Raw genomic sequence first — 25,731 nt, 5'->3', positions numbered from 1 at the left:
TCTTTCTGATTTATTTATGCCTTAGGCTTATGCTACTACTTTTTCAGACTTTTTGGAAGCATAGGTGAAGATAACATTTTGATAGACCATGTCTCAAATGATTCAAGTCTAGCTTTTTCTTTTCTTATTTTTATTTTTATTTTTATTTATTTATTTTTATTTATTTATTTTTTTTCTTTTCTTATTTTTAAACATATCTTTATGGGCCAAATTAAATTTTATAAATATCCATTTATGCAGAAATCAAATAATTGTATCAAGAGTATGTTTGGTGCTGTATATAAGGGTAATATCTTATTCCATTGGTTGATATTTTAATTATCATGGAATTATATTTCCCTTTTATGTCAGGTTGCTAAACTCTTAGTAGAGTGGTATATCATAATTCTAATAATATAGAATATATTGTAGAATAATATAATATAATATATTAATAATATAATGTAGAATAAAATAAAGTCCTTGGTATAAATTTTAGTTCTATCACAGATTAGCCATGTGATATTTGGTGTTGCCAAATTTCTTGGAGGATTTCTTTATCTTAAACTGGGGATAATATTAGCTACTGGATAAGATTATCTAAAGAATTAAAGAAAACAATGTTACACAAAGCACAACATTCTGTGTTGTTGCTGTTATGGATGTTGTTGGTAATGTTATTAAATAATATTTTTACTACTTAATAAATTTCGAAATCTTTGTGTTAAAATAAGTTGTAGCTGCTGTCTAGCTAGTAGTAGTACAAAATTCCAGTAATCTAGTATTCTTTTAACTACTGATACCTTTAAATAACGTGTAGAATCTGTTTATGAAGCTTTTTACTACCAAGAACTGTTTTAATACTGTTATATCTATTTTTATTACAGCATTAACTACCAGTATTCACTATAGTACACACATAAAAATCATTAAAAGCATGCTATTCATTTCCCATCAAACCTACACACCTTTCCTTCTCCCCAAGACATTATTTTACAGTTAGTTTGTATACCAAACAGGATGTGTGGCTCTGTGAATCAAAGTATGAACTTCTTAATTTTAAAAAACACAACTTCTAAAACAGTATTTGAAGAATTTTGTTGACATATAGGCTATATTAGTAGATCACTGAAGTTGTAGATTTCATATATTACATTTCATTTTTAATTAGGTTTGGTGAACTTACTCTTCCAAATCCCAGATCCACCTCATGGTTCTCATCTAATAGGAGGTTAAATTGAGTTTAGAGTTGGGAACAGTCATATTATATATAGCCAGTATTTATGTAACACAAACTATTACAGATTGTCAGTTCAAATGCTGGGTCATTTTATAAGCGATGATGAATGTATTGCTTATATTTTTAGATTCCAGTATATAAATTCTTGAAAATCAAGAATTTTACTATTCCAAGATGTCAACCAATAATGGTTACCATTTATTGAAGTCTATTTCATACATACAGTGGAAACAGGCTCAGAGAGCATCAATGACTTACTTAAGCTTAGGTAGTTTAAAAGTAGGAATCTAGCTCTGTCTACTTCTACACTCTCTTTTGTAAATAGTAGCAAAACAAATAAAAATGTTAAGTGGCCTGTTTCAAATAAAAATCTATATAATAGAAATGACAGTTTTACAGCATTTTTAATATGGCTGAGAAATATTAGTTCGCAACTAGCATGATTCTTTTTATACTCAGACCTTGTCACTTGGCCTGTCTTCGGAGAAACAGTACAGATTTTGATAAAGCCTTCTAATCCACTAATCCTTGGGCCTGGCATGGCACGTTGGTGGGAAATGATGGCAGGCAGGATGCTACCCATTCAAAGTGAGCTTTAAAGTCTTAGAGCCCTGCCTTGTACCCTAAATGATGAGACAACAGAAGGCATGTAATTATAATAGCAGTTTCAAGCCATTCATCCTCTATAATCTGATAGCTAGAAAAGAACATCAAAATAAAATTTCTTTGAAACTGGAAGCTTCTTATATGATTAAAAATGTACCACCTGTTTTATAACTAAAAGACCTGTCGTCTAAAAGTTGGAAACCTGATTAGAGGAGCATGATGCAAACATGCCCTTCTCCCCACATTCTTTTTTGACATTTTCTAAATATTTTGAATTTTTTGAGATAGTTTAAGAAGGTTCATTTATGTGATTCAAGAAAACATTATCTGCAGTATTTAATTAAAATAATGTGGCATTGACTAGGATTTCATTCTTCCAGAAGTATGTAAAAGAATACTATAATAAATACATGAAAATATGAAAACTGACCTTACAAATGTAGCTTTTGAGTTTGGAATCCTTTCTTGGACCGTGCAAGACTATGATGTCTTTGAAATTTTAACATCTAGAAATTTCTTCTTAATGAAAACTCAAGCATGAAATGGACGAATTTATGTTCTTATATATATTTGGCAGATTCATATTCTTAAATTCATTAGTGGGTTAAGCTTGTTCTTCAGAGCCTCCCAGTTGTTTTTACTTGGTTAGTCCTTTTCTAGATCACTGGAATCAGGATTAGTAGGTGAGTTTTACAACTGTTAAAGTGAATGATAAGCTTTTTGAAGTTAGGAAATGCTTTATTCATCTTTGTATGCTATATAACATCTTGATGAAGAGTTCAGGGTTTACTAAATAAAATGAATAATATTTAATGTTTAGCTCTATCAGGTAAGTTCCATTATTATCCTTATTTTATAGATGAGGAAACAGGCTTTTTCAGATGTTTATCTTCTGTGGATTTTGTAGAGTTGAGTATTGGTTCATTTGGTGATGAAGTCTTATAGTATTTCTAGAATTTTAACCTACAGAATTTTAACCTACAGAATATAAAATACTCAACACAAAATACTTACTATATAGTGCAACAAAACACTATTTGCTGAAGTAGAAACAATAAGTTTTTTTTTTTAATTTTCCTAATTTTTCACACATAGCTTTAAAGAAAATCAAAAGAAATTCAAGACAAGTCTGTGGTTGTATTTTGTTGAGGGTTGATGATGGGCTGTGTTGAATATTTGCTGGTGATGATATTCTACTGATAGTTTAATTGTAGAATTTACAGATGAGAGTTTTAAACTAGTATTGGCAGAGAAGTCACTATGACTTTGATCTGTATGGCCTTAAACTTGGGCAAGTTATTCAACTTCTTCCTATTTTATATTCTTCATGTACAAAATGATTACATCTCTAAAAATCTTTTTTTTTTTTTTTTTGGCTTTCAAATATAGTTGAAGCTATGAAATAGGATTAAGGTTACCAAAAGAAATAAATGGAAAAAGAAAAGGGAAAGCCAAGTAATGAGCACTGGATGATAAGTTCATATCTTTGAAGTCGTAGAAGGTTGTGACGATGATCTGACATTGAGCAAGGGGAACGTTTTTGAAGATGTAGTGAATAAATTTGAAAAGGAAAGATCATATATGACAAACCTTACAAACATTTTCACCCTAATGTTTTGGGAGCCTAATGGTGGGAGTTAAAGGGATAATGTATGAAAGACCCTTGGCACTGCATTTGTGTTCTTGACAGGATTAGTTACTATCTTCACTGATTCTTTCTCAGTATCATTGGAAGCATATGGCAGGTACTCCAAAAATAATCATGAAATGATGGTGTGCTACACCGGCAATACTAGCATAGCCCTTTACTGAATATGTACTGCACACCAGTGGTGTTGTAAGCACTTCATGTATGTTCTCACTTTAACCCTTGTTACAACTCCCAGAGGCAAATAGTATTGCTATCCCTATGTTACAGATGAGGAAAGTGAGACACTAAGTAATGCATGATTCCAAGTCAAGAGAGGAAACTTTCATTTAGTATCTTCTGCTGATGAAGGGAAGTAAGCCATATATTTTTATATAAAAAGTTTCCAAATGGTTAATGTGGTATTTAGATATTTAGTAAATGCTTTTTATTGACAGTACTGAATAACCGAAGCATTGCTTAAGTTAGCTCTGAACTATTATCTTGAAATTCTACATATGACATATATTAAGCCAGTGAGAATAACTTTCAGCAGCAGAATTTATATATGTACTAGTTCTCTTGACACTCACTTTAGTTTCACATTGTTGTAACTTTTTTTTTTTTTTTTAATATTTTGTTTATTTGAGAGAAAGGGCATACAAGCTAGGGGAAGGGGCAGAGGGGTAGGGAGAAGTGGACTCTCGGCTGAACCGGGAGCCTGATGAAGGGCTCGATACCAGGATCTTGGGGTCATGACCTGAGCTGAAGGCAGCTGCTTAACTGACTGAGCCACCCAGGCCCCCTCTGGTAACTTTATCAACACTTTATTTGGAATTTCCCTGAAGGACTATTTACATGCCACACAAAAGAATTTAAACCCTAAGAGACCATTTACATGCACAAGAGAATTTAAAACTTTGTAGCCCCTTATTGCTGTTCTTAATTTATCCAGATCTACATTGTCTATCTTTATTTTCAGGATTGTGTTCTGATTGGATTTTGGCTGTTTGCAGAAATTCGACCAATCTCCAAAGATAAAGATTACTCAAAAAGCTAAAATTTTTATAGTTTGTAGTTCTAAGGCACAATGCAGAAATAACATCCTGACTAGAAGCCATCAAAATATTCTGTTGTATTTAGCTTAAGGAAAGAAGAATGCCCTACTCAGAGCCAAAAATAAAAGTTAGTTTAATACATGAAAATTTACAGTGTTTTGCCAAAATCACTTAATAGAGAAAGGTAACTGAAGTATGATCCTGGGCACATTCTAGACATTTGATTTGTTTATGCTATAAATACATGTTTCTAGTGCTTATTCTAAATATTATAGCTTCCCTTCCAAACACTTGAAAAACAGCCATTTCTTATGTTAATAATACAAATCTCAGTAAATATAGGGATTATTAGGATTTAGGATATATTGAATTATAAGGAAACATTTAGACTGTACTTTTGGGGAATTAAGTAGTAAACTAATCCTGATTTAAATTCCATAGTAAATCACATGTGTAATATTTATTCTAACAACTGGAAGAAGCAATCTGGCCCCAGGAGCATAGAGTAGGAATATCTGAATTCTTTTTCTTTTTAAATTACAGGAATATGTTTAGGCAAAGAAATAGATTATAAAAGTTGATGATAGCACTTAGCTATGAAGTCACATAGTATACATTGTATAAAGTTGATAACCAACTTTATAACCTGTAATACTTATTCTGACAGTCTTTGGAACAGGACTAAAAGCCTTAGAATATATTGAAATAATTTAAAATTTTGTGTAATTCCCATTTCTTTCCAATTCTTCCATAGTTTTACAGTGAAGAGGGGGTCATTAAGTAGAGCACTTTTACTGCAGAGAGTAAAGCCTTATCTAGGATTGCTGTAACTTGCAGCCTGGAATTTAATGTTTCCCAGCAGGAGGTGCTGGAGAGCCAGGACCACTTGTATTTAAATTGTGTTGTAATGGTGCTTAAAATGTAAATTGCTCTTAGTATACTGTCAGAGCAATTCACTGCTGCTCTGGATTCTCTTGTGAGACATGGGAGAAGAAAGGAATTTGGATAAGTATCCTTGCTTGTTATAGTTTAATAAAGGGGAGACAATAAAAGAAAGTCAGTCTTTCTATAACCAACAGAAAAAACCTCCCAGTTGCCCATACTTTTCAGGGATATAATCTGAAACCACAAAGATGGCATATAGATCATTGTGTGTGTGTGTCTGTTCTGGGTCTTTTTGAGAGCAGTCTTTTTCAATTTCTTATACTGTGCACCCAACTACAGCTATTTAAAAATCAGAGATGTAGTTTCCAGGATCTACTGTGCACCTTGTAGGTGGATATACATTTGGGTGCCTACTTTTTTCTGGCCATTTAAAAAATATATATATATATTCTTTCAATAATCTCTACACCCAGTGTGGGGCTTGAACTCACAACCCTGCTATCAAGAGTCACATGTTCTTCCAACTGAGCCAGCCAGGCACTCCTATTCTAGCCATTTCTCAAGTGGACATGAAGGCTTCTTGAATTATTCATAGAATTACACTTGTCTCTATGGTGCCTGGTTGGCTGTGTTGGTTGAGTGTCTGCCTTTGGCTCAGGTCATGATCCTGGGGTCCTGGGATTGACCCCAGCGTTGGTCTCCTTGCTTAGCAGGGAGTCTATTTCTCCCTTTCCCTCTGCCCCTCCACCCACTTGTGCATGTTGTCTCAAGTAGATAAATCTTAAAAAAAAAAAAAAAATTGCGCTTGTCCTCACCACTGTCTACCACTGAGTCCAGAAAAGGTGCTAGAAGGTTGGAATTTGGTGGATGAGGTAATGGAGTTTGGCTTTGTTCTGGAGGTAATGATGATAGTTTACTATTGAATGCTTATTGAGTGTTGGGCACTCTTCTAAATCCTTTCTTTATAACAATCCTATGAAGTAGAACCTGTTACTGTTATATTAATCCCTCATAACATAATTTATATATTTCCTCACATTATGCATGAGGGGTACAGATTATTTAGCAATGATCTTGTCAGAGATTGTTACTGAGTTAAGTTACTAGTTGTGTATTAATCATGTATGATGAGGAAATAACATCCAAGTAAGTAAGTCCATAAAGTGAAACTAATATTAAAAAAGGAGAGTTTTCTTTTTTTTTTCCCCTCAAGGAAAAAGAGCATGATCATGGTTGTATTTAAAATGCTGAAAAACTAGAAACAACCTAGAGGTTCTATAGGTAAATGTTAAATCTTAAAATGCTATATATACAATATATGTTTTATCTTGTTTCTGTCAGAAGTAATAATTACTGATACCTATAAACATGCATTAAAAATGGTAAATGAAAAACCCCATAAATTTATATTCACACTGACAACTAAAAAAACAGATGGGGGATGCTGTGAGCTCAGTTGGTTAAGCATCTGACTCTTAATTTCAGCTCAGGTCATGATCTCAGTGCTGTGAGATGGAGCCCTGCTTTGAGCTCTGTGCTGGGTGTGGAGCCTGCTTAAGATTCCCTCTCCCTTTCCCTCTCCCTCTGTCCCACCTCACCCTCCCTGCTCATCTCTCTCTCTCTCTGAAAAAAAAAAAAAAAAAAAGAAAAGATCTGTATAGCACTTAACACAAAGAAATCTCTCTCTTAATACAACTTTGAAAAGCTGATGGTGCAGACAATGAGTAGGAAGTGTCGACTGTTTTGGAAATACTAGTGGCCAATTGGGTAAAAGAAACAGTTAACTTAGAAGACTGAGATTAAAATAGAAGAACAAAGGGGAAGTCAACTGAAGGATTCTGTCCTATGTTAAATTTTCTAGGTCTCCTAGAAATGGAATTTCTCAAAGTTGTAGAAGCAGTGTTTTCTGAGAATGTGTTTAGCAAAATCGTTTATAAAGTTAATAGGTGCTACTTGTACATAAAAGTATTTTTAGCAAAGCAAATTTGGGAAGTCCTGCTTTTCATAAGATTAAGCTGATTGTTTTGTGTATGACTTGGCAGCAACTTTATTTTTTTTTATTTTTATTTTTTTAAAGATTTTATTTATCATGAGGGGGGCAGAGACACAGGCAGAGGGAGAAGCAGGCTCCTTGCAGGGAACCCAGTGTGGGACCCAATCCCGGAACTCCAGGATCACACCCTGAGCCAAAGGCAGATGGCTCAACCCCTGAGCACCCAGGCGTCCCCACTGGCAGCACCTTTAATGAGCATTTTCCAGGTAGAGGCACATTACATAGTGAAGCATTTGACAAACTCTGGTACCTGAGACCACAGAGCTGTTTGGTTCTTGTAATAGGAATAATGTTCTGCAGGATACCTTTGGAAAACATTCTGGAATGTGCCTGGAAGTGTCCATGTGCAGGCATGAGGGGAGCAAGTTGTGGCTCTCTGGGTGGGTAAGGAGCTTGAGGTAATAAGTTAAATTGTATCGCAGAGGAACTGTAAGTCTTTGCCCCTACAGTATTATTTTTTTGCTTTTGAATAAAAATTCATGAAAATAAATTTTACAGCTAATCTAAAAGTAATCTTCGTTTTTAGTATCAGAAGTAAGCTATATGGAGGAGAAGTCAGACTTGAGAATCTGCATTTGATTTGGTTTTAATCTGTTAGGATTGAAGATAAGCCTATTATAAAATTTGTAAGGATATAGCATTTAGCTCTTGGCTGATTTCATGGAACTGGTAGAGGAATAATGAATGAAAGTTCTATTTAAGTAGAACCTGATGGAATTCTCCACGTCTTCTTTCTTCCTCCTCCTCCTCAGCCCTACTCCTCACTTCAAGATTGCCAGCAAACTGCATGGACTGACCAGAGCCAGTGGCCATTGTCTGGCCTGAGGTCATCGTACCTCTTTGCCTCACCTGGCTCAGTCGTCTACTGTCTCCAAAAGCACTCCTCTCCTAACACTGCACTCCCCTGCTATTGGTCCTCCTCTCTCTACTCTGCAGTTAGCTTTGTAGGTTCTTCTGCTGACTTCCAAATGTATTATACCTGAGGGCTCCATGTGGGGTTCCCTTTTCCTGTTTTGTACTCACTTCCTAAGTGATTTCCTTCAGACTTGTAACTCTCTGTACACAACCTCTACGTGGGGAAGACTCCCAGATCTCTGGTCTCCAGTCAAAAGCTAACCATTGCCCTCAAGCCACAGGTATCTGTTTGCACTTAGATGCCTCACAGATAACTTGAGCATTGTGTGCAAAACCAAATTCATGATAATCTCTATTTTCCAATCATTCTTTATTCACTCTTTTCTGTCAGTGTTAATGGCACTGTTGCCCTCTTCAGTCTCTCATTCTTCACTTCTACTTACCCTGCCACCATCATCATCCAGGCCACCAAAATCTCTGGTTTTAATTTCTACAGTTTCCTCTTCCCTGATCTCACTTTTGTTTCTCTCTCTCTTCACCCATTTTTTTCTACACAGCAGTCCGTTATGTTTCAAATATATATCTGATTGTGATGCCCATTTTAAATAAAGCCTTGTCATGGCTTCCTATTTACATACTGAATTTAGAACAAAATCCAGACTCCTTATCATGGCCTGAAAGGCACCTTCACAGGCTGCTGGTCCTTTACCCTCTCTTTCCCCATGCTGTACTCCAGGCACACCGGCCTATTTTCCTCAAACATGTCAACGTCTTTCTTTGGAGCAGCTTTCTGCCTGTCCTCTGCATGGCTGGCTCCTTCTCACTGTTCAGTGTTAACCGTCATCTCCTTAGGGAGGCCTTTGCGTTGCGGACTGTCTGGAGTGGGTTTATGTACCCCTTCCCCCACCCCATGACTTTCAGAGTGCAGTCCCCACACTTGATTGTAAACTCCTGAAGGCAGAGACTGTTTTATTCACCAAAGTATGATCAGTACATATAGCATGTAGGAAAGTGCCCTACATTTTGTAACAAAATGTAACAAACATTTTTTTTTTGTTGTTAAAAAAAAAAAATGCAGTGACTGAATTCTGAGCTAAAAGTCTCCAAATATGAAGAGTTCATTTTTTAATGTAACTTTCTTTATTGTGTTTGGAATATATTGAATTTTCATCTATGTCTATGAGCTCAGAGTAGTCCCTAATATTAGTGACTTTAATAGTCACTAATAATTGATTCGCCACATGCTAAGATAGAAAAGAAGGATAAATGAGGTAAATGATAAATAGGACTGTGTCTAGGAGCTCATAATCAAATAATTGTCATAGAGTACAATTAAAGCTTGTACTAAGTTTAAGGAGTCCCAAATATGGATATTTTTCAAGGAGTGTCTTCGCAGGGCCCTGGAATGGGCTGGGTCTAGGAATATAGCCAGGTCCACTAGAAGGATGTTCTTACCAAGGGGTGGTGTGACAATGGTAGAGAGATGTTAAAACAGCAAAGTGCTCCTTGAAACCCAAATCTATTAGGTTCCTCAGTTTCTGATAGCAAACATTAAGAGGTTGGATAAGATAGCTCAAAATAATTTTTTTAATGTAAATCTGTCAGGTAGAGCTATAAATAAAGAATGCCCAAGGGAGACATCAGGTCTGAGGCTAAAGATGTGGTAGGACAGAATCCGGTGAGAGAAGGGCACCCTATGCTGGGCTGAGCCCCTGAATGGTTTTAAGCTGTAGCCACATAATTAGTGTTTCAGAAAAGTCATTCTGGTGGCAGTACAGAGCAGCAGTTTGAGGGACATGGTACTGGGGGCAGACAGGCAAGAATAGAGGGAGAGAGGGAACAGATTCAAGAGTTTAGAAACACTAACCGTTTAGGGACACCTGGGTGGCTCAGCGGTTGAGCGTCTGCCTTCAGCTCAGGGCGTGATCCTGGAGTCCAGGATGGAGTCTCACATCGGGCTCCTGGCCGGGAGCCTGCTTCTCCCTCTGCCTGTGTCTCTGCCTTTCTCTCTCTCTGTGTCTCTCATGAATAAATAAATAAAATCTTTAAAAAAAGAACAAACACTAACCGTTTGGTGAGGAAGGACAATGATTTCCAGACTTCTGTTGATTTGCAGAACTATTTAGAAATGTTGTTCACTAATTTAGAGGGAGCTGGTGAGGAGCACATTTTAAGAGGAAAGATAATCTCTTTTGAAATTACTGAGTTTGATGGTAGGATACATATTCATAAGTATTAGCAAGATACGTATTCGTGGTCAGTATTAGAGAGATCCAGTCATGATGGTGGCAACTAACATACAAGTATTTAAGACCATGGGAGGACATACAGAGGGAGAAAGCCAAGGACAGAACCCTGGGGAACATACATGCATATGGAGATGACAGTGAAAGAGAAGTCTCTCCATGTATGACCAAGGAGCAGCAGTCAGGGAGGTGGGAAGACAACAGTGCTGACTTTGAAAGAGAAGGTAAGAACTCAGAGGTGTCATATGCCATAGGGACCATGTTGATAACAGGAAAATAATGGTCCTTCCATCATAAGTTGGTTAGTTTTCATGACTACAGACTATACTTCCAACCCTAGCTAATTATTTGGAAATATCTGATCTTAGTCAAAGGAAGGGAAGGGATGATGTGTGGTTGGATCAGTCCAAACTGATCCCTACCTCTGGAAAATCAATTCAATACACCCAGTGTATTGGGAGGGCAATATATTTTCATGTAGCTAATACAATCTTTATTATATACCATACGGTGAAATTATATGGTCTTTGGTACAGTGAACATATTGGTAGTTAAGTTTTTTGTTTTTGTTTTTGTTTTTTTTTAAAGGTAGCATGCTTTTAATGGTAGTGAAGATATAATAGTTAACGGAAGATGTGTCATCTAGGGAAGGCAGATGTCCTTGGTATGATCTGGGTTCAGTACCTGGTTCTTGGCTTTGATCAGATTATGGGGATGCACTCATGTTGTTAACCTAAGCCATAAGACAACCAGAATGCTTAAAAAATTTAATTTATTTATGCTTGTTGATCTCTTTGGGAAAACTTTATAATGGAGTTGAAATAGAAGCAGAAGGTGATCTGGTAATTGTGGGATTCTGATTGGGGCAATTAAATAATCTATTCTGAAGGTAGGAGAAGAAAGTTTGCTTGTATACTATATTCAGAGTCCTGTTCTGGGTACTATACATAAGACCTAGCTGTCAGTGAGGGCTTAAGGTGAGTAGGTGGTGTGTAGGAGACAAGAGGCAAGTAAATCTCTCTCTGCTAAAGGATCTAACCGTCTAGTTGAGGACAGGTGCATTCCCTAAGGAATGCCCAATAACCAAAGAATTGACATTATTTCCTCTATGCGAGGGACTTGCAATACCTTGTGTTTGTGCAAATGGTTCTTGAAATGTATTGGAATAGTAATTTTTCTTTGAACTTGCAGGTTCTCCAGAAAAGAAAATTGAAAATACATCCGGGAATCAAGAAAATATTTCTGTTAACCCTATCAAGAATAGAAAAGCAAGTCCAGTATCTAAAGACCACCAGACCGGAAAGAAAACCTCGGAGAATTCATCAATACAGAGTCAAGTGCAAAAGCGGAATGACGAGTCTGAAAGTGATTTTGAATCAGATCCCCCTTCTCCTAAGAGCAGTGAAGAGGAGGAACAAGAGGATGAAGAAGTTCTTCAGGGAGAACAAGGAGATTTTAATGATGATGATACTGAACCAGAAAATCTGGGTCATAGGCCTCTCCTCATGGATTCTGAAGATGAGGACGAAGAGAAACATAGCTCTGATTCTGATTATGAGCAGGCCAAAGTAAAGTACAGTGATGTGAGCCCTGTCTACAGAGACAAATGTGGCAGTGGACCAATGCAAGATCCTAGTAACACACTCCTCTCCCCGACCCGATTACCCTCTGATGTTGGCGTAGAGGCTCCTAAGCAGGAGTTTGATGTATTTGGCGCTGTCCCCTTTGCAGTGCGTGCTCAGCAGCCTCATCAAGGAAAGAATGAGAAGAACTTCTGTCAACAGAGCCTCAGTCCTACCGTGGGTCTGGAGCAAGAGGAATTTGACGTATTCACAAAGGCCCCCTTTAGCAAGAAGGTGAGTGTACCGGACTGCCGTGCCGTGGGGCCCGAAGCACATACTTCCCCAGGTTGTCCAAAAAGTGTAGATATATTTGGCTCCACTCCATTTCAGCCCTTTGCCACATCGACCAGCAAAAGTGACAGCAATGAGGACCTTTTTGGGCTTGTGCCCTTTGAGGAAATAACTGGGAGTCAACAGCAAAAAGTCAAACAGCGAAGCTTACAGAAACTGTCTTCTCGCCAAAGGCGCACCAAGCAGGATCTGTCCAAAAGTAATGGGAAGCGCCATCATGGCACACCAACCAGCACAAAGAAGACTGTGAAGCCTACCTACCGCACTCCAGAAAGGGCTCGCAGGCATAAAAAGGTGGGCCGCCGAGACTCTCAAAGCAGCAATGAATTTTTAACCATCTCAGACTCCAAGGAGAACATTAGCGTTGCACTAACCGATGGGAAAGATAGAGGGAATGGCCTGCAACCCGAGGAGAGTCTGTTGGACCCCTTTGGTGCCAAACCCTTCCATCCTCCCGACCTGCCGTGGCACCCTCCACATCAGGGCCTGAGTGACATCCGTGCTGATCACAACCCCGTCCTGCCCGGGCGACCAAGACCGAATTCACTGCACAGCTCATTCCACAGTACAGATGCGTTGAAAATGGATGATTTTGGTGCCGTTCCCTTTACAGAACTTGTGGTGCAAAGCATCACTTCACATCAGTCCCAACAGTCCCAGTCAGTTGAATTAGACCCATTTGGTGCTGCTCCATTTCCTTCTAAACAGTAGATACTTCTGACAGACTCTTGGCGTTAACTCCTGTTTCAAAAAAGTATGAATAGTTTTATGAATTTGAAAGGAAATTTATTTGTATAGCTCTTTATATCATTCACTCGCAAACAGGTCAATCAGAAATAGGTGATTTTTAAATAAACCAAATAGAAAAAGGAAGTGTCTCCACAGAGTAGTGACTTGCTGTCTCTTCCGTGAAGGAGAAAAGGGAGCTCAACTGCTAGCTCTAACCCTGGGCTTCAGCCACCAGATCGGACTCCACAGAAATCCAGGGGGAGCACGCGCCACCTTTCCAGTTGTGTAGCCACTGAAAAGGGACTGGAAAGCTGTGTCATTATTTTTGTAGCAGAACGTCACTTGGGTGTGCATATTCTGGGCTCCTGCCTGTCAGGATCCAGCATTTAAAACTAAGGTTATTTGTACATACAGAGGTTGGATTTGTGAATTTTCAAAGGTCTCTTCTAATTTCCACACAGTAAAATCAAAATCTGGTTCTCCTAAAGAATGAAAAAAGTTACTATCTGGAGAGAGCAGAGATTTTAGTCCTTAACACCTTTCTCGACAGAACAGAGCCAGAAGTAATGGACTATTGTGCCTAAAACTGTTTTGTTTTTTAAAACAAGTGCCATTAATAAGGAGTATCTACACAGAAGCCCAGAACAAAAACCAGAAAAATACCTGACTTGTGGAAAACGTAGAAGAAAAAAAAATGATACAGAAGAGAGAAAAGCTACTTCAGGAAGTTTATATTGCTTTCGAATGGCTTCTTGTTCAAAACTTTTACTGTCATGTCCCTAATAAAGCAGATTGTTGGAAAATGGGGAGTGAGGACAAAGGTTGTATAGAAATTGTACTTCAGGAAAAAAATCTGTAGCTGAAACCCTGAGTTTTTAAGACAACATAAAATCATGTTGCATTTAACAATGTGCTTTATTAAATTACCACCTTCACCAAATATTCCCCAAGTCGTGAGTGACAACTTTCTAGTTAGGTTGGGAGGGTGGAATAGTTTGAATAAAGTGCACAGAACAGTGAAACCCAAAAAGCCTTAGAGGCAGGACTCCTGCATCCTGCTGCAAGTACCTCTGCACTGACACACAAGATCTTAAAATGGCTGTAAGGTATTAGATGATGAGGAACTAGCTTCTCAGTTCTGCTAGTTGATGCATCCAGTGAAAAGAACTTGGCTACCAAATTGCCTTTTTTTTTTTTTTTAACACCACAAATCCTAATTAGAAACTTGAGATTTTATAGAAATTGTTTAATAAGTTAGAAATTACTGTATGAATTAATGTGAATACAGTATCTGTGCTTCCTGTGTCTCCAGCTATTTTAAGTTCTAATTAACTGTCCTTCCCTATCAACATTTAGAAGTTTCTATAACTGTTATAAAGCTACTTACAGAAAGGGGTGGAAACTCTTATTAACTGGCTCTCTTCTTGATTGCTCTATTTTAAATGCACTTTCTTTGAGTCCAATTAAAGTGTATTTTATGAGTAATCTTATTAGGATCTCTTAATCACAGTGCCCCAAATGGAGTGAGCTATTTGCCTGTGATCACTGTTCTAAGTGTATGTTACTAAACTATATATTCATTACTCTTTCTTTTCTCTCTTATATTTTAAATCAGATAGAAATTTGTGGATAAACAGGGAAGCACTATGTGAATCACAGTGTAGCAGAGGCAGACCAAGCATTATATTACTACTTAAGAGTTGTATTTTTAGAGCCCCGGCTGTACCAATTACTTGTCCTTGTGCCAAAGGCAAATATTATGTTTGCACCTTTTCTTTTTCCCCCCTGATTCTCAGGTTGATTAATACTGCTAATGCAAATGCTCAAGTAGATGTTCTTCAAAACTTTACAGAGTAGAGTCAAGTGATACTTTCTTTTTAAAAGTGAAGAGTTGATTAAAGAGTAAGTTCATGAACTACAGTAGGTTTGTATCAAACAATTTTTTTTTTAATGAAAATTTGTTGGTTCATGTGTACACAGTATGCTTCTTTGGCTATTTTAGTCCTTGGCCTTGGTCTCTGCTAGACCTCATGAGTTTCATAATTTAAAAGGGGTAGTGTATGAATTCGTGTGGTCTCTTTGGGCTGTAAACATGAAATAATCAGATTCTGTATGATACCAAGGCCTTGCTTACACTTGCTTTTCAGTGCACTGAGTAATTTTAAGTGATTTAGACACTGATGTAGACACTCTGGGCTTATGACGTTGGATGAATTCTAAGGAAACGATTTTGACCTTATTTAAAATGTTTCCATTCTTATGTTTATTATATCCCACCCCAGTGATTTTCCTCGCTTGAGATTATAGGTCGGAGGAAACATTAGGATTGACAGAGAACCCAATAGGATAGAAGTGGGGAGATTCCTTTGTGTTGAAGTAAAGGTGTCTCCCAAGGAGTACAGGATTAGGGGTGCTTTCCATCCTCCAATATCTCCTCCCACTATTGGGATAGATCACTCCAGTGATTCCGGGTAATTCCCTTAGGAGAATGATGAGGCTAGAGCTCCCAAGGCACATGAAAAGAGCCTAACACATACTTGAGACACAGCATTCAGTAAAAATTTGGTTCTGTTGTGGGACCGTCCAATTCTTGTTTAAGGAAGGAAAGTTGAAATTATTTTCCTCTTATTAATCAGGTGTCCTCTGTGCTTCTTTTGTACGTAAAGTAGTCCTAACTAAACCTGTCATGCTTGAACATCACTAAGGGAAGTAAATCATGAAGCTAGCAAAAATCTGAGGCCAAAGTTATTTCTGTCCTAACAGCTTTAATAATGCTTGTTGATTTTGAATAATCGTTGTAAAAGTGGACCATTCACTTAATTTTTTAAATATCACTTCACAATATTAGTGTCAAAAAGATCAGCTTTTATGTCATTGAAGAATGTATCTGCTGAGACACAAAAGTTGCTTGGTATATGTATTAGGTGGAGGTGGAAAGGTTTTAGGCCAGATGAAAATTTAACTGACTAGAATATTTATCCAGAAGTATCAATTGGGAAACTGTAATTCTTCCACAGACCCACCCCATCTCTGCCTGTGTCATCCAGTTATGACATTACCTGGAATTGTAGATATAAGACACACCTTTTGATCCTACCCCGTTTATTGTTTAACAGTGATAGATTGTCGTCCTCATACTGCTGGTGGGAAATAGTGAAGGTGGAGCCCACTCTTCTGCTCTGCTGTTCAGGAGGCAGAGCAGTGTTCTTACTGCTCGGCTGCTCTGCTTCGTTTAGGTTCTGGTACTTCATATAAGCATTGCTAGAAGGTACATGTGTATTATCACTAGTCTGAGGAGTTGGTACATTTGTTTTAATATGTGTAGAATGTGCAGGAAACTTCTTCTTTTAGCAAAATTACTTGTTTTTAGGTCTGACACTGAGCTGACAGATCTGCTGTGAGAATGAGATGACAAATCTACTGTGAGAATAAAATGTTTGAAAAATTTTATATTTTCCTAAATATATAAACACAGATGCATGCATGTCACATCTCTCTACTGTGGAGTTAATGTGAACCTTTAATTTTAAATGGAATTGCAACCACAATCATTACTAAAAGAACATTCACTCCTAGGGAGGTTTTACAAAAGCCACTAAAGGAATGAGGTAGACCGATGAAAATGCAAAGGGTCATCATTTGGGGTTATTTTTATTTAAAAATCTATTGTGCTACTTTTGAAAGAATTGTTTTTATTACTACTCTCTTTTTGTGATTGAAAGGTCATCTAATAGTAAGCAGTATAGTAATAGTAAGCTACTTTTTAAATTGCTGGCAAACAGCTTTAAGTGCACTTTCTTTGATTACACTTCCATTTTTTGTTAAACTTGAATTTTCTGAAGCCTTTTATGTACCACTAAGCAAATAACTTTAACTTTTAATAAACCTGATTTACATGTTTATTATATTTCTAATTGTTACAAAACATACTTTCTAAAGTAACTTCAGTCCTCAAATGTAGCTGGGAAACTGAGATAGAACCCGTTGCTTTTTTTTTTTTTCCTTTCTATATCTAATTAAGCACTAACTGATTTTACTACTTCATTGCCTTTACATTGCTTATTCTTATTGACTGAATTCTGTCCCTCATTCACTTTGTTTTGTTTGGAATTTAAAATTATTTTCTTACTGTATTTATCATACCTACTGTTTTAATAATCTGCTTTTCTTTAAATGCAATAAATCCCAAATGGATTACATATTCTTTCTAATTAGTGACTTCGGAGTTCCTCATTATTTGTCTTAAATGTTTTGGATGTAGACTTCTCTGTTCAGCTTTTATTCACACTACAGACATTAAGGATCTATTATGCTCCAGCCAGGGGAATAGAAAAGTGAATAGGATTAGATCTCTGTTCTTAGGGCAAAGCTCACAGTGTAGGACTTACATAAGAAAACCTATTGTGACCTAGCATTTTTGCAGCAAAAACACTTCATAGCACAATTTGTTCAGGCGCTACAATTACCTTTAATTGTAATAATGAAGGTACGGCAAAAACCTGAGTTTGAAGTGTCTTTTGAATGTTTGACATTGTTTTTGCATTGTGTATAACTTAAGCTTCTTAAAAACTGGTAACATATAGAACTTAAAAATATTTGGGTTAAATAAAATATTGTAATCCTCGATTATGTCAGAAAAGAGGCTTTGGCATGTTAAAGAGAAAACCTATTTACTGGATTGGTGGACTAAGTTTGGTGTCAAGATCACATTATTTTATGTATTTCACAAACTCGAGATTGGTGGCTTGCGGAAGGATTGACCTCGCTATGAACTTTTTTTTTTTACACTTACATCTAAAATTATGTGGAAAAATAAGGGCTTTGTGTCTTTTTAGTAAATGGTACAAAGTGTGAAATGTACCACTGTTCAAATTCAGTTATAGTTCTTTATAGAGAAAAACAGATCTTGCAATGAAAGCTATTTATTGAGCAGCAAATCCCTTTTTAAGGAAGTCCAGTTCTAGCATCATCTGTAAGATGCAGTTAATTATTCTCATAGTGAAGGCATGAGCTTTTGAAATTTTATGCTGTACGTTTAAAAACAGTTTGCTTTTGCTTCACATGGTTGGCACTACTGAAATTACATGTATGTTCCATATAGTGTTTTTTGATCCCAGACTTACAAAGCAGGACTAGAGCTTTGGTGGCTATTGCTCCTACCCTCTAAGGAGGGAATCTTCACTTTTCACAAGAGACCCCTACTGCTGTCAACCTCTCCCTTGTGAAAATGTTTCCTTAAGGGGAGTTTCAGTTTTGGGTCATTATCTCACTACCTACTCAGGAAGCAGGGTACCGAATTTCAGGGGACATTGGTACCCAGTAGCATCTGCACCTTTTTTTTTTTTTTGCACCTATTTTTAATAATACAAACACAGTAATTGTGGTAATGCATGGAAAAGACACTTCTGTCCCTCCCCTAATAGCTGAGCGGACTGTTCACACATTTTGGCAGGGCTAGAATTACCCAGAATGATGAGTTCAGGTGGATACAGATGTATTCAGCTCAGCAATTGGCAGGAATCCAGAAGTACAGGCTTTGCCCCTTGACATTTAATACAGGGCAAAGGATATCTCTAGGTTAGGTACCTGCCAAATGGTGTTGCACAGCTTTATGCCAGTCAATCACAATCTTCAAATCGGTTACTTTGTCCAGGTGGGATGCCATAAGATGACAGATACTCCCTGAATCTTCATTCCTGATTCTAAAACATGATTTTAAAGCTGTTATGTATTATAAAGAATGACAAGCAGCACTTAATATATTTAGTAAACCCAGTTTATTTACATAACACATATTTTGCCATGCAGCTTACTCAATTGCACTCGGTGTAATAACAAAAAAGACAAGCACTATCTTTTGAAAATGGATTTATATAGAAAGATAACTGCCTCAAATGAGTTAACTACAACCTTATAAATCACAACAATTTAAAATAGCCAAAGATAATTTTAAAATGTAGGTCTAAAGTCTGTAGGTAAAGCGCTTTTATAGTTTACACACTGTAAAACTAAAACCAGTTTTTTTTAGTATGGTAGCTGAATAGTGTACTTTTAATCTTATTTTATTTAATAAATCTTTATAAAGACAAAAATAACTTAAATATACATTATTACAAGGCAATTTTTAAATAGTTATTCTTTCATGTTAACAGTGTCTTAAAAAATTTGCCAGTAGTGATATGCACACAGTAAGTGGTCAGTAAATGCTGACATACAGAAGTGTTTATAGTTGACAACAATCCGCATTCATTCATTCCCTACTTTATAATAAAATATATCATAGTAAAGATGAAAATGGGAGAGTATAGCTGTCTTACAAAAAATGTTCACATATTATAATCCTCCTTATGGTTAGACCTGTATGCCTTATAAATTAAAAAAACAAACACAGTATGCCCTTTTTATTAAGTCTGGTGGCAAGTATTAAATAATTCATACACTTCTAAAAAAACCAGGAATGTTTTTCAAAAATTAAGAGAAAATGGAACTCAAAGTTCAATTTTGTATTTTGAGAAGATTTTAGAGTAAAAATGGTACCAGGCCTAAAATAACTAGACTTTTCTACTTTAAAATTAATAACTACTTGGTGTATTTTATTTGGCTAAAATGACAAAATACCTATGTAAAATCAATGTTAAACCCCTAAGAGATGTTTTAGGGAAAATCCATCCTATTATCATTACAGCAAAGTCTTCTATCACTCAGCATATGGATCAAATTTGTGGCCTTAAGAGGCAAAGTAGGCGTTTATTTCCAAAGTAGTGTGTTCCATCATCATAAGGGGTACAATACTGCGCCCTTAGCCTACTAGGAAGATGCTCCATGCTGAGATAACTAGCATGAAGAATTTATATTCCAAAAACGCTATGCTGAAAAGAAATACAAAATTTTACAGGTGCATAAACTGAGGCACATTAAAGTAATTACATTCGTAATAGAAGATGTATAAATGGCAATGTGGAAATAAGCTTCATCATCAATTAGCACTTCTGCTATTTAGTAATTCCAATGTGCGGAAGATACACCAGTATTTAAAGCAGTTCATGTCGACCCATTAAGAAATTTGGAGAGTATTTTATATTCCAATGAACAGGTTTTTGTGAATGACTGCTTCAAAAGGGATTTAATTCGTACATATGAAAAGGCCAAAGAACAAGAAGAGCATTGTATGCTAGGGCAGTGAGATCTATTTTTTAGGTATATACAATAAAGAGTAAATTTAATGTTTCAGATGCAAATATTAGATAGTGCACATCAATACTCTGAGTTGTCAATAAAATGCTAACACGTGCATAAACAGGAAAAGACTAGAGTACAGGTGAATAATCCTGTCTATCATTTGGGGTATCTGCATGACTTTGTTCTAAGGCTTAAGGTTCATTTTAGGGTCAACACTGGGCCATCTGGACTCTGTGGCCTTGAAAGTAGCACCCATTTAATTGGGAACAACCATCCATTAACACATTTAGTACTGTAAATTCAGAGAGGCGAAATTCCCTATTTTGCCACAGGAATTTTGGAACCAAAAATCTGTGATCCACTGGCAAGAGTGCAATTATTACACAGAACTAAGTCACATTCTTTGAAATTAAAAACTTAAATGCTAATGCCTTGGTTATTAGGCCACAGAATTTGTTGCCTTGTCATTTAATCAGTTTTGAATCTGATTTTTATCTGATGGGAAACGACAGTGCAAGTTCTTATCCTCTTCTCAATGCCTCTCTCAAAGGAGGAAAGGTTTAAAGTTTTTGTTCTAGCAAACCAAAAAATCCAATGTTCCTAAGGAGAAAAGAGCCCTTAGCTAAAGAGAAAATCATTCTTAAGTGCCAGTTTCTCACAAACCATGTATCTAAAGGCTAGTGATTATCAAAACCACTTTCCTAGCTCGTCGTCTTAAGCACAGGCTATTGTAACCCTAGCCTTGATTAGGCACTTCAACTTGATCAACTACTGTAAATATCTTCTATTAAAGTAATCACTCAGGATGACTCATTTTCATCATGGCCCTTCCTAAGGAAATTAGGCTGGTGTTAAGTAAAATAAATACCATCTCTACACTGGTTTCACATTCATTGTTTTCAGATGTTTCTTATAAATGCCAACTAATTTTCACTTTCTGTACAAACAGCAAATTAGTAGTTGTAAGGGCCATAAAGCAGTTATTATTACAGATTCCCAAGTATATTTTTCCATTTTTATAAAGTACTACTCGTGATATATTAAATAGGAGGAAAAAAGGAAAAACTAATGTGAATCTTAGAAATAGTGGGGTATACAACTCCCCATTACATATTGCTTAACAACTGAATATACCAGGTGACCATACCTGAATTCACAAATGTGAAACATAGTCAGGGCAAGGCTTGCTATGTCTGTACTGCATGACATACACTGTTGACTGGTGCCACCAATATAACATCACTACTGCAAGGATATGCCATATTTGGTGGCTTGATCCGAGGTAGTTTAGTTGTCCTAGAAGGGAAGGTAGAAAAGAATATTGACTGTGATATTAAAATAAGAATGTATTTTTATCTCTGGCGTTGGAGGTATGGCTTAGCAGCAAAAAAGATTTTGACAGTGTCAGAGCACCTGGAGACAGGAGATTAATTCAAACCCAAATATTCTTTTTAAAGGGATAAATTCATATTTGGGTCTAATTTAAGGACATTGGTGAATTTCAGAAATACTATTCCACCTGTGTTTTCAAAATCTAATTTGGTTACTTTCAGGAATTTGACCTTGTGTCTTCCCTGTCTGGCACTGTACCTATCTGGATATATACAACATAATCTGCAAAATGTCATTAGTAACTATGGCTTAATTAAGTTTGGTTAGTTCATATACAACTAACAACTATTTCTCTTGGTGCTTAAGGTTTAAATTCCAAGGAGATTAAATAATTAACATGTGGGAAGCTTCTTGAAAAATAATAAAATGAAATACAGAGCTATAGAAATTTAAATGTAAATCACGTTTCCTTATCATGGTGCCTCTACGGTCAGGTAATGTAAACATTCTCTAACCTTCCCTGTCTTTTCTTACCAAGAGAAACAGAAATAGTACAGTATGTAGATTTTAAAGTATAAGTTCACACAGTCCTTTCTATAGGGGATCTTAGCCTTTTCTTGGTGCCACAGCATACTCTGACAGTCCAGTGAAGCCCACACATGCATTTTCAAAAAGCACAAAATACAGAGGATTACAAAGAAAACTGATTGATCATATTGTAATACAAGTATGATAGATCCACCTAAATCTGCCCATGGACATCTTTGGGGATCTTTGGACCCCATCAAATACTGCCGTGATGTTTCTACATTTTAAAAAATGTAACTGAGCTAAAAGTACATTATTAGGTGTAAATTTGTTAATTTCACAGTATTCACCTACCATCTCACCACCACTGCACGTTTTTCCCTATAGCCAGGTCATAAATGGGAACTGGCGAGACAAAGTTTCTAAGCCACTCATTCAGGAACCTCTGAGACTATCACCTTCGTCTGTGAAGACCGATTATCTCCTACAGTCTCCATATCTCCCTGCCGTGCCTGTACCCCGTCACATGTTCGGCTACACAAGGCACATTTTATGTCAAGCTCATCTAGGAGAAAAGTTAAGTTACAAAACATCTGACCTCTTAGAAGGGAACTGGGAACTTCTGATATGAATATTTTAAGGCATAAAAGCACTATGGCCATACTGACGTAGTATAGAAAAATTTCACAGTTCAGTTTCCTCCATGTATTTGTCATGACGAAGTTAATAATAAAAGAACAATTAGTGAAGTGGTATAAAAATGTATTTTGCCAGAACCTTTTCTGTGGAAGATTCTGGCCCTACTTGAAGGATGGGACATATGCTAGTCATGTTCTTGAATCCTAATGTTTACACTCAGGTTCTTTGTATGCCACTCTTTTTTAAAACTCAGTGGTGAAAAACAAGTACACAGAAGAATGCCTGAGGTTCTGTGATCTAGTCATTCTCTAGATCAGGGTTTCTCATCCTTTCTTCTCAACATATATCATAAGTGGCATAATCCTATCTTCAATTCACTATGGAAGAGATTCTTCACCCACGAAAGAGGGACAAGTTTGCAGCGTGAATTTGAGCCACTGCCCTACTTCTAGCTCTCCAAACTAAAAAATCACTGCTCTATGTAATCTGTTATTCTTGACTCAAGTCAAAGCTCACTTGGACTTGCATCATTCTCTTACTAAACCACATCTTTCACTTACAGGACTGAGGTCAAGGGACATCATCATTGTAATAGTTGGTAACATGTATTGAGTGCTTACTACTTGTGAGGAGCCTGGCTATATGGGTCATGTACATTTTCGCATGTAATCCTCATAACAACCCCATCAAACAAAGTATTATCTCCATGCTCGGATGAGGAAATGAGCTGAAAAAGTACGAGTAACTCAGTTTAGCTCATGCAGCTATTAAGTGGGTGATGTGGATTTGAACCCAAGCAGTCTGACTCCAGATCTAAAGCTCCTAAACAAGCAAATTCATGTTTTGGACAACATTATTCATTCTACCCAGTGTCCTCTTAGGCATTTTCTATCAAAGGTTATTTTCCTTTGCACTGAACAATCAGGGAAATCTGTCCTATTGAGTTATTAGTTTGTGTAGATCTTGTGGAGGTGAAGACTTTTAACTTATATTATTTTCCCCTTAGCACTGGGTGCCAGGAAGCTGAAAGGCAGACTGGTGGCCTATATATTTTAGAACTTCATGATGGGTATTTGGTGAAGTGATCCTAACCCTGGCTTATTTTCATTATTGTCTTACTTTCCTCTGTCTCTTTTCTTATTTCTTGTTTTATGGATCTCTACATATATAAATTAATTTTTAAGATGAGTTGGTACCTAAAGAAGTCAATGGTAATTGATAGTATTTCACAAAAAAAGCAGTAGTTGGGAGACAGAGGATTCCCAGCTTTGTCACTAGCTCATAATCATGAAGTGGTGGTGACGTCATCTATTGTGCTCAACTCATAGTGAGGAGGAAAGGAAGTTTGTGAAAGCCCTCTGAAAGTTCAAGTCTTAGATAACATTTGGCTAAACAGGAGAGCCATTCTATGACCAATAATATTGGAGAAAATCTAACTTTTGATATTCTGAAGCATATACTTCCACCATGTATTTAGAATAAATCACGAGGTCACTATAATAGTGCTGCTTACCTGGAAAATACCTTTCAGGAACTTTGGAAATGTAGAATAGGAAAGCAAGAAGAGCAATCACATACATCACAATTACACGGGGTGCAAAGTCCTGGAAAGCAAAACATTTTTTCACAGATCTTCTTACTGTGACAGAATCACTAATTTATTATGAGTCTAATTCACAGATTACAGAGATTTCATAAATAGGATGTAAGCCTGTTCAATCTCAATTGCTTTTGTGGACAGTCTCCAATTACAGAAACCCTGCTCTCAATACTGTAGCCAACAGGGGCGCTAAGTGCCCAACTCTTGGTTTCAGCTCAGGTCCTGATCTCAGGGTGGTGAGGCGGAGCCCCTGTCCAGCTCCACGCTAGCACAGTGTCTGCTTGGCATTATCTTCCTTCCCTTCTTCCCTGCAGGAAATAGCCCATAGGAGTGGAACTGAGTGCCCTAAAGGTTGGGGTACTAAAGAAGCTAGAACTTTAAAAGGGCTGAGGGTCCTAAGGACACCCAACTCCAACTGGAACCTTGATGAATGGGTGGAATGCAAATGGGGAATGGAGTTAATAATGGATGAATAAGCAAAAAAACTAAAGACCAGGGGTTTGTGGCTAGAAAAGACACAAGAGGTTTGGCCCAACAATGAAATCTGTTCTACCAACACAGACAAATGGTCCTACTAAATGCTACTATATGAAGCAGTCCATCTCTCAGCTCTGTTGGAAAGCTTTTCCTTGCCCTAAGAAAATTAGCCAGCCCAAATTTATACATTTTGTTCCTAATTCTGGTTGTAAATCTAATTCACCAAGAAGCTATTTAAGAAATAAAGACAGATTACTTCTCTCTACAAATATGTGAGAACTATCATGACCCTCGTAAATTCTACATTTTTATACTAAGGAACATGGATTTCTCATTGTAGAACAAAACCACACCCTACTTCCCAGGATTAGCCCTTCTGGAACTTTTCATCTTTCTCTTTCCCCATCTTTTTAAAATTACAGATTAGAGAATTTCTCTGGAAGTCTCCCTTTGCTTCTTCACTGGAATGATCTGTGATCACATTAGATTTCCATTTTGCAGAACCACTATCTTCCCCAACTATATCTCTATTGTAAGATTTCTGAACACAGGAAAGCTCCCATATTTCTCTGATTTTCTCAAAAATCTACTGCCTGAAGGCAGGTCTGGTTCTCTTTGTCATTATAAGCTCAAAAGGAATGTGTTTACTTCATCTCAAATTTTGGTCCCTTCTATCTCAATAACCAGTTGTTCATTTATGGTTAGAATTAAATCTGGAGTTGCATCTCATCACTGTATTTTCTTTAACTTATTTCTAGGGAGTTAAAATTGGTAGAGAAATGATG

General features: G+C 36.8%; 2 protein-coding genes across 9 annotated transcripts in view; one reads left to right on the top strand and one right to left on the bottom strand.

The window, feature by feature from the left end:
- BMP2K (BMP2 inducible kinase) overlaps positions 1-17,830 on the top strand; it is a 114,856-nt gene extending 97,026 nt beyond the window's left edge. For all 4 annotated transcript variants that reach the window (XM_038582332.1, XM_038582333.1, XM_038582331.1 and 1 more), the window contains one exon: positions 11,741-17,830. In XM_038582332.1, coding sequence (XP_038438260.1) covers positions 11,741-13,173 — 1,433 coding nt within the window. In that variant the 3' untranslated portion in view covers positions 13,174-17,830. The remainder of the gene's footprint in view (positions 1-11,740) is intronic.
- Positions 12,682-25,731, bottom strand: part of PAQR3 (progestin and adipoQ receptor family member 3) — a 28,786-nt gene continuing 15,736 nt past the window's right edge. The window contains exons 4-7 of one of the 5 annotated variants that reach the window (XR_005382929.1): positions 24,383-24,473; positions 21,518-21,666; positions 18,778-18,893; positions 12,682-13,203 (exon numbers count right to left, since the gene is read on the bottom strand). Coding sequence is in view for 2 of the 5 variants with exons in the window: in XM_038582336.1 (XP_038438264.1) it covers positions 21,524-21,666; positions 24,383-24,473 (234 nt within the window). In the remaining 3 variants the exon portion in view is untranslated. Of the gene's footprint in view, positions 13,204-16,327; positions 16,587-18,777; positions 18,894-18,949; positions 21,667-24,382; positions 24,474-25,731 lie in introns of those variants that run through there. The other 4 variants (XR_005382927.1, XR_005382928.1, XM_038582336.1 and 1 more) reach the window with 4 other exon arrangements.

Source organism: Canis lupus, chromosome 32 (genome assembly GCF_011100685.1).
Source record: "Canis lupus familiaris isolate Mischka breed German Shepherd chromosome 32, alternate assembly UU_Cfam_GSD_1.0, whole genome shotgun sequence".
NCBI lineage: Eukaryota > Metazoa > Chordata > Mammalia > Carnivora > Canidae > Canis > Canis lupus.
This window is presented reverse-complemented; position numbering and strand designations above follow the sequence as displayed.